The sequence below is a fragment of the Oncorhynchus mykiss genome, chromosome 3, assembly GCF_057628025.1.
Source record: "Oncorhynchus mykiss isolate SJ-2025 chromosome 3, ASM5762802v1, whole genome shotgun sequence".
Taxonomy (NCBI): Eukaryota; Metazoa; Chordata; class Actinopteri; order Salmoniformes; family Salmonidae; genus Oncorhynchus; species Oncorhynchus mykiss.
This window is the reverse complement of record NC_143024.1, coordinates 51,849,359-51,864,454: the sequence shown is the minus strand read 5'-3', so window position 1 is coordinate 51,864,454 and position 15,096 is coordinate 51,849,359. Positions and strand designations below refer to the sequence as shown.

The window sequence follows — 15,096 nt, the reverse complement described above, 5'->3', positions numbered from 1 at the left end:
AGGAGGATAAAATTATGGGGAAAAAAACAGATATCTGAATAGAAGTGTGTCACAAAACAAACAATACCTCAAAATGATGGGTTGCAAAAGAACTGAACAAAAGAGTGTGTGATAATGACATACAGGTGTGTGAACAGATTATCAGAATTCAGGTGATTGGGATCTGGAGAGTGAGCTGCGTTCAGGGGATCTATGTGTTTGAGAGTGAGTTGGAAGCAGACATTACAAAAGGTCTTTGCCTCAGATATAAAGTTCACATATACAATATACATACAATCTGAAAATGAAACTGTTGGTGTATACAACATAATTACAATTTGAAAATGCACATCGCCAAGAGGTTCAAGTATCTATATATGATCAATAGATCAAATAATCACACGTCTTAGGCCTGCATTCAATCTAAAGGGCATTCTAGAGCACAGTTGACAATGGGGCTTTTAAAGTCAATGTTAATCCCTCAGTCGTTTTTTGTGGCGATGGCATTCGTGTTCAACGCCTCAAATGTCGGCTCGAACGGAGGAAGCTTGTAAATGTCAAGCACTATCAAATCAAATAAAATGTTATTGGTCACATACACGTGATTAGCAGATGTTATTAAGGGTATAGCGAAATGCTTGTGCTTCTAGCTCCAACCGTGCAGTAATAGCTAACAAATGACACAACATACACCCAATACACACAAATCTAAGTAGGAATTAATTAAGCCTATATACTGTTGAAGTCGGAAGTTTACATACACCTTAGCCAAATACATTTAAACTCAGTTTTTCACAATTCCTGACATTTAATCCGAGAAAAATAAATCCCTGTTTTAGGTCAGTTAGGATCACCACTCTATTTTAAGAATGCTAAATGTCAGAATAATATTAGAGAGAATGATTTATTTCAGCTTTTATTTCTTTCATCACAAGCCCAGTGGGTCAGAAGTTTACATGCACTCAATTAGTATTTGGTAGCATTGCCTTGAAATTGATTAACTTGAGTCAAACATTTTGGGTAGCCTTCCACAAGCTTCGCAAAATAAGTTTGTGAATTTTGGCCCATTCCTCCTGGCAGAGCTGGTGTAACTGAGTCAGGTTCGTAGACCTCCCTGCCCGCCCGCGCTTTTTCAGTTTTGCCCACCAATGTTCTATAGGATTGAGGTCAGGGCTTTGTGATGGCCACTCCAACACCTTGACTTTCTTGTCCTTATGCCATTTTGCCACAACTTTGGAAGTATGCGTGGAGTCATTGTCCATTTGGAAGACCCATTTGCGACCGAGCTTTAACTTCCTGACTGATGCCTTGAGATGTTGCTTCAATATATCCTTATAATTTTCGTCCCTCGTGATGCCATCTATTTTGTGAAGTGCATCAGTCCTTCCTGCAGCAAAGATCACCCACAACATTATAATGCATGGATGGGATGGTGTTCTTCGGCTTGCAATTCTCCCCCATTTTCCTCCAAACATAATGATGGTCATTATGGCCAAATAGTTATATTTTTGTTTCATCAGACCGGAGGACATTTCTCCAAAAGTAGGATCTTTGTCCCAATGTGCAGTTGCAAACTATAGTCTGGCTTTGTTATGGCGGTTTTGGAGCAGTGGCTTCTTCCTTGCTGAGCTTCCTTTCAGGTTATGTAAATATAGGACTTGTTTTACTGTGGATATAGATGCTTTTGTACCTTTTTCCTCCAGCATCTTCACAAGGTCCTTTGCTGTTGTTCAGGGATTGATTTGCACTTTTTGCACCAAAGTACATTCATCTCTAGGAAACAGAACGCGTCTCCTTCCTGAGTGGTATGACGGCTGCGTGGTCCCATGGTGTTTATACTTGCATACTATTGTTTGTACAGATGAATGTGGCGTTCAGGCATTTGGAACTTGCTCCCAAGGATGAACTAGACTTGTGGAGGGCTACAATTCTTTTTCTGAAGTCTTGATTGATTTCTTTTGATTTTCCCATGATGTCAAGCGAAGAGGCACTGAGTTTGAAGGTAGGCCTTGAAATACATCCACAGGTACACCTCCAACTGACTCAAATTATGTCAATTAGCTTATCAGAATCTTTTAAAGCCATTACATAATTTTCTGGAATTTTGATACAGAACTATAAGTGAAATAATCTGTATGTAAACAATTGTTGGAAAAATTACTTGTGTCATGCACAAAGCACATGTCCTAACCAACGTGCCAAAACTACAGATTGTTAACAAGAAATTGGTGGAGTGGTTGAAATACGAGTTTTAATGACTTCAACCTAAGTGAATGTAAACTTCCGACTTCAACTGTAGATATGGATGAGTGATGTCTGTCAGAGCGGAACAGACTAAGATAAAGAAGAATAGCTTAAAAAACACTATTTACATATGAGATGAGTACTGCAATATTTCATCGACCTGGCCAAGGCTTTCGACTCTGTCAATCACCACATTCTTATCGGCAGACTCAACAACCTTGGTTTCTCAAATGACTGCCTCACCTGGTTCACCAACTCTCAGACAGAGTTCAGTGTGTCCAATCGGAGGGCCTGTTGTCCAGACCTCTGGCAGTCTCTGAGGGTGCCACAGGGTTCAATTCTCGGGCCAATTCTTTTCTCTGTGAATATCAATGATGTTGCTCTTGCTCCTGGTTATTCTCTGATCCACCTCTACGCAGATGACACCATTCTGTATACATCTGGCCCTTCTTTGGACACAGTGTTAACTAACCTCCAGACGAGCTTCAATGCCATACGACACTCCTTCCGTGGCCTCCAACTGCAAGTGAAACTAAATGCATGCTCTTCCACCGATCGCTGCCCGCACCTGCCCCCCAGTCCAGCATCGGCAGGGTAGCCTAGTGGTTAGAGCGTTGGACTAGTAATCGGAAGGTTGCAAGTTCAAACCCCCGAGCTGACAAGATACAAATCTGTCGTTCTGCCACTGAACAGGCAGTTTACCCTCTGTTCCTAGGCCGTCATTGTAAATAAGAATTTGTTCTTAACTGACTTGCCTAGTTAAATAAAAAATAAAAAAATCACTTCTCTGGGCGGTTCTGGCTTAGAACATGTGGACAACTACAAATACCTAGGTGTCTGGTTAGACTTTAAACTCTCCTTCCAGACTCACATTAAGCATCTCCGATCCAATATTACATCTAGAATCAGCATCCTATTTCACATCAAAGCATCCTTCACTTATGCTGCCAAACTTACCCTCGTAAAACGAACTATCCTGCCGATCCTTGACTTCGGCGATGTCATTTACAAAATAGTGTTCAGACCGTTCAGCTCAAACCGTGGCGCATGGAACGCAACAATATTCTTAGAAATATTTAACCTCCACACATTAACAAGTCCAATAGCTCAAATCTACCCAGCATGTCAGATTTTTTAAATGTTTTACAGCGAAAACACACCATATATTTATATTAGACCACCACCGGAACCAAGACAAGAGGCAGCCATTTTGTCCCAGAAAATATAAAATTATAAAAGCAGGATTAAAAAATAAATCATTCACTAACCTTTTGAAAATCTTCATCAGATGACAGTAATAGGACATGTTACACAGTACATTTTTTTTTTTCAATAATATGCCATTTACATCCATAAATGTCCATTTACATTGAATTCATGTTCAGAAAATACTCAAAAATGTCTGCAGAAAATGTAGGTAGCGCCGCAAGATAACGTAAATAGACATCATAAACTTTGACTAAATATACATGTTCTACATATAGTTAGAAAGATACACTGCTTCTTTATGCAATCGCTTTGTTACATTTATTTTTAAAGTTACAGAAATCGCACACTATTCAATATTCTGAGACGGCGCTCAGATATAAGCTACATTTCTCCGTAATGTTGGAGTCAACAGAAACACAGATTTCAGCATAAATATTCCCTTACCTTCGATGGTCTTCGTTCAGAATGTTCTGGAAAGGTTCATACTTACCCAATACATCGTTTGGTTTCAAGTCTTGCGTCTTTGTATTAGCTACTGCTAATAACATCAGCTGAAATGCACCCAAAATGTCCTCAGGTCCGGAAAAGTTGCGCATCAAAACTTCAAAATTACATATTATATGTCGACTAAACAGGTCAAACTAAGTGCAAAACCAAGCTTTAGGATGTTATAGACATACAAAACAATTTTCAATTCAACCGGTCATTGTTTGTCCTTCTTCTGAGTACTGGAACAAAGGAATGGCTGGGACCAATTCGCGCCCTAATGCACAGGTTTTTTCTCGCGGCACTTACTCAAATCACTCCCATAGGGCCAATTCTCGCGGGATTTGAACGATTAAACGCTCTACAGAATGAGGACATCTAGTGGAAGACATAGAAAGTATCCCCAGATCCATAAGTGGTTGGGAAGGGTAGGGGCGATGATGTCAAAGTTGCTCCAACTTTCATGACCACAAAACTAGTTTGGAAGAATGCCTGCCCTGTGAGTTCTGCTATACTTACAGACATAATTCTGATATAAAACTGATAGAGACATACCCCAAGCGACTTACAGCTGTAATCACAGCAAAAGGTGGCGCTACAAAGTATTAACTTAAGGGGGCTGAATAATTTTGAACGCCCAATTTTTTAGTTTTTGATTTGTTACAAAAGTTTGAAATATCCAATAAATGTCATTCCACTTCATGATTGTGTCCCACTTGTTGTTGATTCTTCACAAAAAAATACAGTTTTATATCTTTATGTTTGAAGCCTGAAATGTGGCAAAAGGTCGCACAGTTCAAGGGGGGCGAATATTTTCGCAAGGCACTGTACATATGAGATGAGTAATGCCAGATATCTAAACATTATTAAAGAGACTAGTGTTCCATTCCTTAAAGTAGCCAGTGATTTCTAGTCTATGCCTATGAGCTGCATCTAATGTGATAGTGATGGCTGATTAACAGTCTGACGGCCTAGAGATAGAAGATGTTTTTCAGTCTCTCGGTCCCAGCTTTGATGCACCTGTACTGACCTCGTCTTCTGGATGATAGCGGGGTGAACAGGCAGTGGCTCAGGTGGTTGATGTCCTTGATGATCTTTTTGGCCTTCCTGTGACATCTGGTGTCCGGGAGTAACCGATGCCGTACCATACAGTCCGACAGGATGCTCTCAAATGTTCATCTTGAAAAATGTGTGATTGTTTAAAATGTCAAGCGAATTTCTTGAGCCTCCTGAGGTTGTAGAGGCTCTGTTGCGCCTTCTTCACCAAACTGTCTGTGTGGGTGGTCCATTTCAGTTTGTCAGTGATGTGTACACCAAGGAACTTGAAGCTTTCCACCTTCTCCACTGCTGTCCCTTCAATGTGGATAGGGGGGTGCTCCCTCTGCTGTTTCCTGAAGTCCACAATCATCTCCTTTGTGTTGTTGACGTTGAGTGAGAGGTTGTTTTCCAGTTACCACACTCCCAGTTGAAGGCATGCTAGGGCACACAGTTGTGGGTGAACATGGAGTACAGGAGGGGGCTGAGAACGCACCCTTGTGCGGCCTCAGTGTTGAGGATCAGTGGACTGGAGGTGATGTTCCCTACCTTCTCCACCTGGGGACTGCCCGTCAGGAAGTCCAGGACCCAGTTGCACAGGGCGGGGTTCAGACCCAGGACCTCGAGCTTAATGATGAGTTTAGAGGGTACTATGGTGTTGAATTCTGAGCTATAGTCAATAAACAATATTCTTACATAGGTATTCCTCTTGTCCATATGGGATAGTGCAGTGTGATAGCGATTGCATCGTCTGTGGATCTATTGGGGGCAGTAAGCAAATTGAAGTGGATCTTGGGTGGCAGATAAGGTAGAGGTGACTTGATCCTTGACTAGTCTCTAAAAGCACTTCATGATGACAGAGGTGAGTGCTAGTCATTAAGTTCAGTTATCTATGCCTTCTTGGGTACAGGAACAATGGTGGCCATCTTGAAGCACGTGGGGACAGCAGACAGGATTAGGAGAGATTGAATATGCCCGTAAACACACCAGCCAGCTAGTCTGTGGCTAAGGATGCCGTCTGGACCGGCAGCCTTGCAAGGGTTAACACACTTAAATGTTTTAATCACGTTGGCCACAGAGAAGGAGAGCCCACAGTCCTTGGTAGCGGGCCGCGTTGGTGGCACTGTATTATCCTCAAAGCGTGCAAAGAATGTGTTTAGGTTTAGCCTGTCCGGAAGCAAGACGTCGGTCTTCGCGACGTGGCTGGTTTTCCTTTTGTAGTCCATGATTGTCTGTAGTCCCTGTCACATTAATCTTGTGTCTGAGCCGTTGAATTGTGACTCCACTTTCCACTCCACTCTCCACTTAATTACTGACGTTTAGCTTGTTTGATTGCCGTGCAGAGTGAATAACTGCATTGTTAATATTCTGCCATATTACCAGTCGCCTTTCCATTGTTAAGTGCAGTGGTTCGCGCTTTCAGTTTCGTGGAATGCTACCATCCATCCACGGTTTCTGGTTAGGGTAGGATTTAATTGTCACAGTGGGTACTACATCTCCTATACACTTCCTTATGAACAAAGTCACCGCATCCGCATCGGTGGATTGTATTTATCATCATTAGTCATTTAGGTCAACATTGGATCATTCAGAGATCCTCACTGAACTTCTGGAGAGAGTTTGCTGCACTGAAAGTAAAGGGGCTGAATAATTTTGCACGCCCAATTTTTCAGTTTTTGATTTGTTAAAAAAGTTTAAAATATCCAATAAATGTCGTTCCACTTCATGATTGTGTCCCACTTGTTGTTGATTCTTCACAAAAAAAATACAGTTTTATATCTTTATGTTTGAAGCCTGAAATGTGGCAAAAGGTCGCACAGTTCAAGGGGGCCGAATACTTTCGCAAGGCACTGTATATTTACACTAACAAATTACAAGACTTGTAGAGTCTCACATTCCCCATAAAAACCTGGACCATACTCCAGACAGATGGTAACACACTGTAAACCCAAAGTTATTTTTAAATCAAATACTTCTAGTAAATTTTACTGAAAGTCACTGATAGGTCATTAGTACTTATAATGTTTACCTGGTACTAAATGAGAAGTCACAACAACTATGTTTATTTAAGATATGATAACAAATTAACTTTTTTTCCAGCATGCTCTACCGCAGGTGGATTTTTGCCGCAATTGGCGCTGGGCCAATTGTGCGCCGCCAAGTGGACTACCAATCACTGCCGGATGTGATCCAGCCTGGATTCAAACCAGAGACTGTAGTGCAGCGCAGCGGTGCAGCGGTTCCAGTTTAAATGGCTTGGGTAGGTTCCTCCCACTGTTCTTAACCCTGGTGGGCGAATACAAATGTCAACTGTTGGATTGCCTAATGCTGGCTAGATTCCAATAGGAATTACACATCACTTTGCAAACCAGCAAAATGTGAATTACAGTTCGGGTTGCAAAGTTCTGGTACATTTCCCAGGTTCTCCCAAAAATCCTGGTTGGAAGATTATTGAAAATGTTTGTTAAAGTTTTAGAGTTTTGCAACCCTATTTGCAGGCCTGATGTGGCCTATAAACTAAATAAGGCATTATGATATATGTAATGGTTCAATTTAACATTTCCCTAAGAACTCACTTGGTGAAGGCCATGGGATAGAAAATGAACGACTTCAATAACCATGCCTCTGTCAAAAACAAATAGAGGCATGAGGTAACTCCCACTCCCAATTCTATCGAAAAGGCAAGGGACTCTGTGAAAATACTGGAGGCGTGGCTTAGTGGGGGCATTACATTTAAGCAGGGGTGCAATTTTGGTTTTAGAAGTGGGGGAGACGTATTTATTATTACATGTTTTTATCCAGTCGGGTAAACACTCCAAACAGCCTACCTGACCGCTCGGAGGCGTCCGCATGATCCTAAATCACACCATTGCCTCGTATTCTATCATTTTCTATCACATTTCAATGATAAAAATGGGGGGGGGGGCGAAAATTTAAGTTGTACCCCTGAATACCTTACAAAAACTGTATTTTTATTACTCATATGGAGGTAGTACTGCTCACTTCAGCTATTTAAGTTTCTTAACTTTTTTTTAGCCAATCAGTTTCCTCAGAATGTTTGAGTAGCCAGAACTTATCTGGTTTTACAGTGTACTTTCTGTTTGACTGACGAAACCAGATTCCCTCTCATCACTTCCATGACTCTGACACGTTCTCGGCTGTGACACCTCCACATGTTTGGGATGTTTTATTGCTAAATTTTGATAGGCATCTGGTGCTCCATTTGTCCACTATCAAAACCTGGGCCGTCGGTGAAGTGGGTCCAACCCTCTTTCGACTGTCTGTCACCACACACACACATGCACACACACACCGAAAGCATATTAGCTGGATTACTGAGACAGGGAGAATATGTGCTTATATACTCAGTCTATATGGTGGTGTGGAGAGTTGGGTTGAAGGCATAGGTCTAGAACTGAGGAATAAATACATTGTTTGGTCTGAGTTTCGACTACATTTTTTAGCAGTTTGTTTCAGAAGAGGAGATTTGTTAGGAGGGTTGAGTTAATTTTCGAGGAAGAATTCAAACTTACGGTAACACTTTTTATGAAGTACATATATTTAATGCTTTATAACATGTTTTATAATGTTACCGTTTGCATTTAAAGTGTAAGTGAAAGAGGATGTTAATGCGCTCCATACTTGGGACTGCCTCTCGAAACAGGAATGCTATGGCTAAATTGCCTATCTACAAGGTTAGATTTGATAGAGCTGGGAGATAGTTAGCTAGCAGCAGTTGGCACTGTCAGACATGTGGCTCAACAGGCATATTCAATGCAGTTGACAGTGATAACCAGCTTTGCTTTAAAATTATCAATCAGGCCGATTAAGACTTAGGAAATGTATGCCTTTCCTACGCACTTCTCAGTATTTGGTATTGAGACTTACCTTATTCAGTCGTGTAAGTGCTCTGCAGGTGTGGCTACCTAGTGTGCTTTGAATAGGCCAACCGATTTTCTTGCTGAGTTTTCATTCAATAGGGGTTTCAATACATGTATCTTAAACCATCAGTTTAAATACAGTGTACCATTTAGTTAGAATATTGTAGACAATCTCAATAGAATATAACTACAGAACGGGTTCAAAATATTAGGGATCAATGAAAGAAATCCATCTAAATATATGTTTATTCGTCTCCGTTTCAGCACCAATTGGTGTACATAGAATTATAATACGGAGAATAGTGTACAATAGAAGGTAATACCCTCGTTTATTGCCTGCACTAACCATGGAACAGTGTGATGACATGGCCAAGATTGCGCCATGTATCACGTTCAAACAGTTACAGCTTCACTGCATAACGATTTAATTAGCCTACATGTCTTTTTAATATATTATCCACTGTTACTAATGATCCTCAGCAACAACCACACGGCCATGATGGCTTTTACAGAGGAAGCAAATGAAGGTTAACGAAACAATGTAATTAAGTGGAATGATAATGTAGGCTATATCAACTGAAAGGGAAATAAAAACAGTTTCTTATTTGATTTCACCTTTATTTAACCAGGTACGCTAGTTGAGAAAACGTTCTCATTTACAACTGTGCCCTGGCCAAGATAAAGCAAAGCAGTGCGACACAAACAATAACACAGAGTTACACATGGAATAAACAAAACACACAGTCAACAACACAATAGAAACAAGTCTATATACAGTTTGTGCAAATGAGGTAAGATAAGGGAGGTAAGGGCAATAAATAGGCCATAGTGGCGAAATAATTGCAATTTAGCAATTAAACACTGGGGTGATAGAGACTGGAGTGATAGATGATACACTGGATAGTAATACACTGGAAGTTGAATATGTGTGGTTATTAGGTCTACTGACAGTTGATACGGATAGAGGCTGATATTTGACATGACAGAAATCGAAAGAGTTAGTAGGGGTAGCCTATAATGAAGACACTCGAGAGTACAGGTTAAAAAACGGCACTATTTTAATTCAGCATAATGGCATTGCATTTCAGAACCTTTACTGTGGGAAAGTTGATATGTTGATATGCTTCCGTTTGCTGCCATTTGACTGGTTTCACATTTGTCTCCAGCAATTCAAATAGCTCTAGAACTAGTGTAACTTATGTTTACAATTCCCTTATCCAAACGAATTAGTCGTTTACCTAGAATCGTGTTATTTCTATCTGAAAAAACAAAGTAGGTTCGCTATAGACCTTGTTCATGGTTTCCTCACGCATGAAAGTGGTGGAATCATTAGGGAATTAAGCCAAGGTCAGAATACGATGTGTCTGTAGACACACCTCCGCCACATCTTAATTTATTTGATCTCCACTCCAAATGAATAGTGGGTGAATAGCATACTATTGTCATGCTTATGTTCAAGGTCAGAATACGCATAGAGAGAACAGTGCATAAGAAAGGAATTACGTTCCATATATGTGCACTTAACTTGGGTCAGAATTCCCCAATAGTGAAAAATAAGGAGAGAACGGGAAAATGAAAAACAAGGCTCTTTTGTCCTTTCTTAATTATTCATGCCCAGCAGGAATGCTCTCTCTCCTTTTTTTCTCAGCTGACACATACAATGTGCTTGTGTGTTTGTGCAATTGTCAGTTTCTTCATGAACGAGCGTGTTTATGTCTCTACAATGTCTGTATGTGTGTACATGGGTGACACTGACACCAATCCCTGCCGTGACAGAAGGGGCAGCATTTCTTGCTGCCACAAATCAAAGTGAAGAAGGGAAGAGAAACAATAAGCAACAATAAACCCACTGGTTTGAGCTGATGGAGCTGTTTAGATAAAGACAGACAACAGCAGCCTGGAAAGAGACCCTGCCCCGCCATCAAACCATCTTCAAATGAAGTAGTGAAGGAGACAAGTGCGAAGCCAGGGACGGCTCTCCTGTTCGGCAAAGGTGCAGCACATGCTTGTGCGATTTCTGGCAATTAAAAATAATTGGGAAGCAGGTTTAGCCTGCAATTCTTCCAAGAGTGCCAGTTTATGATCTAATGAAGGTTCATTAGGCAATGCTGAATGCTGAAGGCTGAGAGCGCCGTATGACAACAGCAATTAGTCGATATCATAGGCACACACACAGATACACAGACACATCCACACACAGAAGAAATCGTGAAAAAATATACCAGGCCAAGATTAGCTTTTCCACTTAACGACCAATTCATTAGCAAATTGATTTCTTATTAGTTACAGGCAGAAAAACCTGTATGGGATTCTGACGTGAGTAATTAACAGCATTTACACCATTAGTCAATCTCCTGATTCTGGAGGAAAACAACTTTGAAGCAGGCACAAAAGCTCTCCAAAGGCTGGGGACCATTTTGCTTTCTGGTCTTTTCCTGTGTGTGTTAAGTTAGCTCTTTAATATCGTGACGGGGATCCTCTACTTCTCCCCCTGGTTGGGGCTTAGAATCATTAACGCCTGTTATACTTTAAATTATATTTTTAACGTGACAGTTGAATCCTCAGTTTTTCTCTCTCTTTCGGTGAGTATCTCACCTAGCTATATATTAAGAGTATCAGGGAATGAACTTAATGATTGGGGCGGCAGGTAGCCTAGGGGTTAGAGCGTTGGACTAGTAACCGAAAGGTTGCAAGATCGAATCCCCGAGCTGACAAGGTAAAAATCTGTTGTTCTGCCCCTGATCAAGGCAGTTAACCCACTGTTCCTAGACCATCACTAGTTAAAAATGCTAGTTAACAGATGCTGGTTCTGACTTCTGATGGTTTTCTCCTTCAACACCTGACTGGAGTGGTGACAGGTGGATTTTGCCTTAAAGAGAGAGACCATCCTCTAATTCCTTTCATTTCTAATCCTAGTTCTAATCCTAGTTATGTATTGTAACTTTGTGTGAATCCTGCTTCATTCTTCCGGCAATATGTGCTGCGCTAAAAAACATTGCTTAGGTTTACTTGTGTCATGTCGTTTGCCTGGGGTTAGGTTTATGACAGTCTTCTTTATACCTCTTCCCCCCTTTTTCCTCTCTGTTAACATAGAGATTCTGGGAACATCGGAAGGTGGGGGGGAAATTAACTATATTCTGGTAATCTGAACAATTGAACATATGCAGTGGTACTTAATGAATATAATGTCAGTTCAGTTGTCATCTGAGACATTCTCATCAATGACAAGATGACATAAACTCTACAGTGGAATCGAATTCACATGGAATTGTTGTTCAATTTAAATGTTTGAATATGAAATTATTCGTGATGGGCTGAAATGTGATTTTAGCTTCTAAAATGTGAGATTTGGGTTTTCATAAGATAGGGCTCTGCTCAATCAGTGGCCCACCCCTGTGAAGGGACATGGGCTATACAACTTTTCAAACATGCCCTCCTCTCCCTTCCTATATAAGCCCTTGACGACAATATAACCTTCTGTTCCGAAGACGTGAGGACGACGGTCCGATGTCAGAATGGATCGGATTATAACTACAGCACAAAACCAACATCAGCGTGAGCTTTGGTTGCGAATGGTATGAACTTTGAACTCCTATTCACTACAGAAGTGATACCTCCTAGCCGTTGAGTTAGCAACAGCCGCTGCAAACGATGGTTAGAAAGGAACAGACAGAGTATCCCGTCTACCACACAATGACGTTACTACAACGTATTCAATTTACCAGCAGAGACATTCATCAAGGGACAAAGGACTCAGTTGGGCAACACAGCCTTCCATCTACCACCAACCTACCGAAGCGCAGCTCAGAGTAAATATTTATTGCATGTTCCTTTTCCAAATAGGCGGTAATTTAGAATACATAAGATACTGTATTTACGATAGCACAGCTTCGCCCTTTGTTCCTCAGTCTTCCCGCTCTTGCAGATAACCAAGAATTGTACAACTTTCAGATGAGACTGAATTAAGATGACGATTAACATTGACTGCTATTGATGTAAAATATTACTAGGTCTTTAAGAGTTTATTCGGAAGATAACAGGTCTATAAATGTTATTTTGTGGTTCCCTGACTCTCTAGTTAATTACATTTACATGATTAGCTCAATCAGGTAATATTAATTTTGGATAAATTATTTTATAGAATAGCATGTCATATCACTTAATCCGGCATAGCCAAAGACACGACACTTGTATCCGGTAAAGATTATTTCCTTATGAATTTTTAGGTTTGATGCTGTGATGTTCATTTGAAGGGGAAACTTGGCGAGGCCTCTGACTGGGTGGATGGGAAATTGGAGGAAGACTTCCTGCAAATGAAATCAAGGTCAGGTCATTTGACCTCACTCATCCAGCCACTCAGGTCATGTGACAGTGTTGATGCCCATTCTTTGCTCAAATGTTGGATAGCTTTCAAATACTATATTATCAATTGAAAGCAACCTTTTTCCCAGATTGTTTTGAAGTCTTGAGTTTGCATTCAGTTCAGTATTTCAAAAGGGATTGGTTTTTAATTTGCACAGTAATCCAATTCAAGGTAATTTTTTTGCAAATAGGAGGACTTATTCACCCTTCACAAAATCAGTCATTTTTTACAATAGATGTCGCTAATACCTATGGATTCACTTAGTTCTTACAGGTAGAGTGTAATTACAGTATAGTTACATATTTTACGGAGCACATACAGCTGCTTACCCCCAAAGAGAAAGGATAGAGGTGTGTGAGAGATGAGAGGCAGTGATTTGGCCCATCAAAGCCAGCCTTCAGCCAACAGACACAGGCTCAGTGTGCTGCCTGATGGCTCCTACCAGGACTCTATCCTCTCTCTCTCACTCCCTCCCTCACACATAAGCACATACACACACACTTACACCCAACGGAATACCCAGACCCTGTGTGTGTGTGTGTGTGTGTGTGTGTGTGTGTGTGTGTGTGTGTGTGTGTGTGTGTGTGTGTGTGTGTGTGTGTGTGTGTGTGTGTGTGTGTGTGTGTGTGTGTGTGTGTGTGTGTGTGTTTGTGTGTGTGTGTGTGTGTGTGTGTGTGTGTGTGTGTGTGTGTGTGTGTGTGTGTGTGTGTGTGTGTGTGTGTGTGTGTGTGTGTGTGTGTGTGTGTGTGTGTGTGTGTGTGTGTGTGAGACAGTGTGTGTGTCTATGTGTTAACATGTTTATATTCACATATACTCAAAAACACCCCAGGCCCCTGCATTGAGAGAGGGGTTGATTCTGTGTAACCCTGAGTTCCAGTACCAGTGAATACCAACAACTCCAACAGTGGGGTGCCCAAGGGGACATAGGAACCCAACTAGACAGATGGGGGGGGGAGCCAGTGACTCTGCTTAGGGACATCTACAGATGGTGACCCCCCCCTTTCTACTCCTTTGCTCTCCCCCGTCCCATCTCCCCTCCCCCTTCTCCTCTGTCTTCCTTTCTCCTGTCCCTCTCTATGCCCCTTTCCCTCCCTCCTCCTTTCCTCTGTTTCCCCTGTACCTTATTCCTCTGCTCTCGTCCTTACTTTTACACCCCCCATCCCCACCCCACATTCTTCTCTACTCTTCCATTCCTCCCCGGCACCTTTATGTTCCCCTACATTTCTCCCTCTCTCTCTCTCTCCCTCTCTACGTACTACACTTCTCCCTCATCCACAACTCTTGTCTCCCCTTCCTCTCCCCTTCTCTGTCCCTTTCCTCTGCTCTGTCATTCTGTATCATGTTGCTAATTAACCCTAATGAGCCTGGCTCAACAGGGCATAAATCAAGATCTGTAAATTACTGCAGCCTCTCTCTCTGTGCCTCCCTCCTTCCCATCGTAGACAGCGGAGTAACGGAAAGTGTCTTTCTCTGTAGAACTCACTCTAATTGCATGATTTGAGAAAGTGTAGCTGGGCTCTATAAAAGCATGTCTGTGTGTCTGTGTCAAATGGCCTTGCTCTCTGTGACCGACACCTTTGGGACCCCTTATAGCCCGCTGTAGAAACACACACACAGACACACACTCTCTCTCTCGCATAGACACTTACTATAAATGGGCCTCATCGGTCTCTAAAGACATTGTTAACATGTTGGTTGGAGCGTTCCTCTGCCAAGGGGAACTTGATCCATCTTCACATTAGCCAAATTAATTCATGCTACAGGCTGTGACTTACTAACACTCTCCTATTACACTGTAAAACCATGAAACGTGACACTCTTAAAACCTAAACGTCAGTTTTTCAAACTTAAACAGTATGCATTTAGATTTGCTAATAAGTCTTCTTAACTTAAACACAG

The 15,096-nt window shown here is 41.4% G+C and overlaps 1 protein-coding gene across 3 annotated transcripts in view; it reads left to right on the top strand.

Annotated features, from left to right (window-relative positions):
- Positions 1-15,096, top strand: part of LOC110519967 (short stature homeobox protein) — a 124,421-nt gene that overhangs the window by 82,707 nt on the left and 26,618 nt on the right. For all 3 annotated transcript variants that reach the window (XM_090229518.1, XM_090229517.1, XM_090229519.1), the window contains one exon: positions 7,054-7,213. In XM_090229518.1, the coding sequence (XP_090085644.1) occupies positions 7,054-7,213 (160 nt within the window). The remainder of the gene's footprint in view (positions 1-7,053; positions 7,214-15,096) is intronic.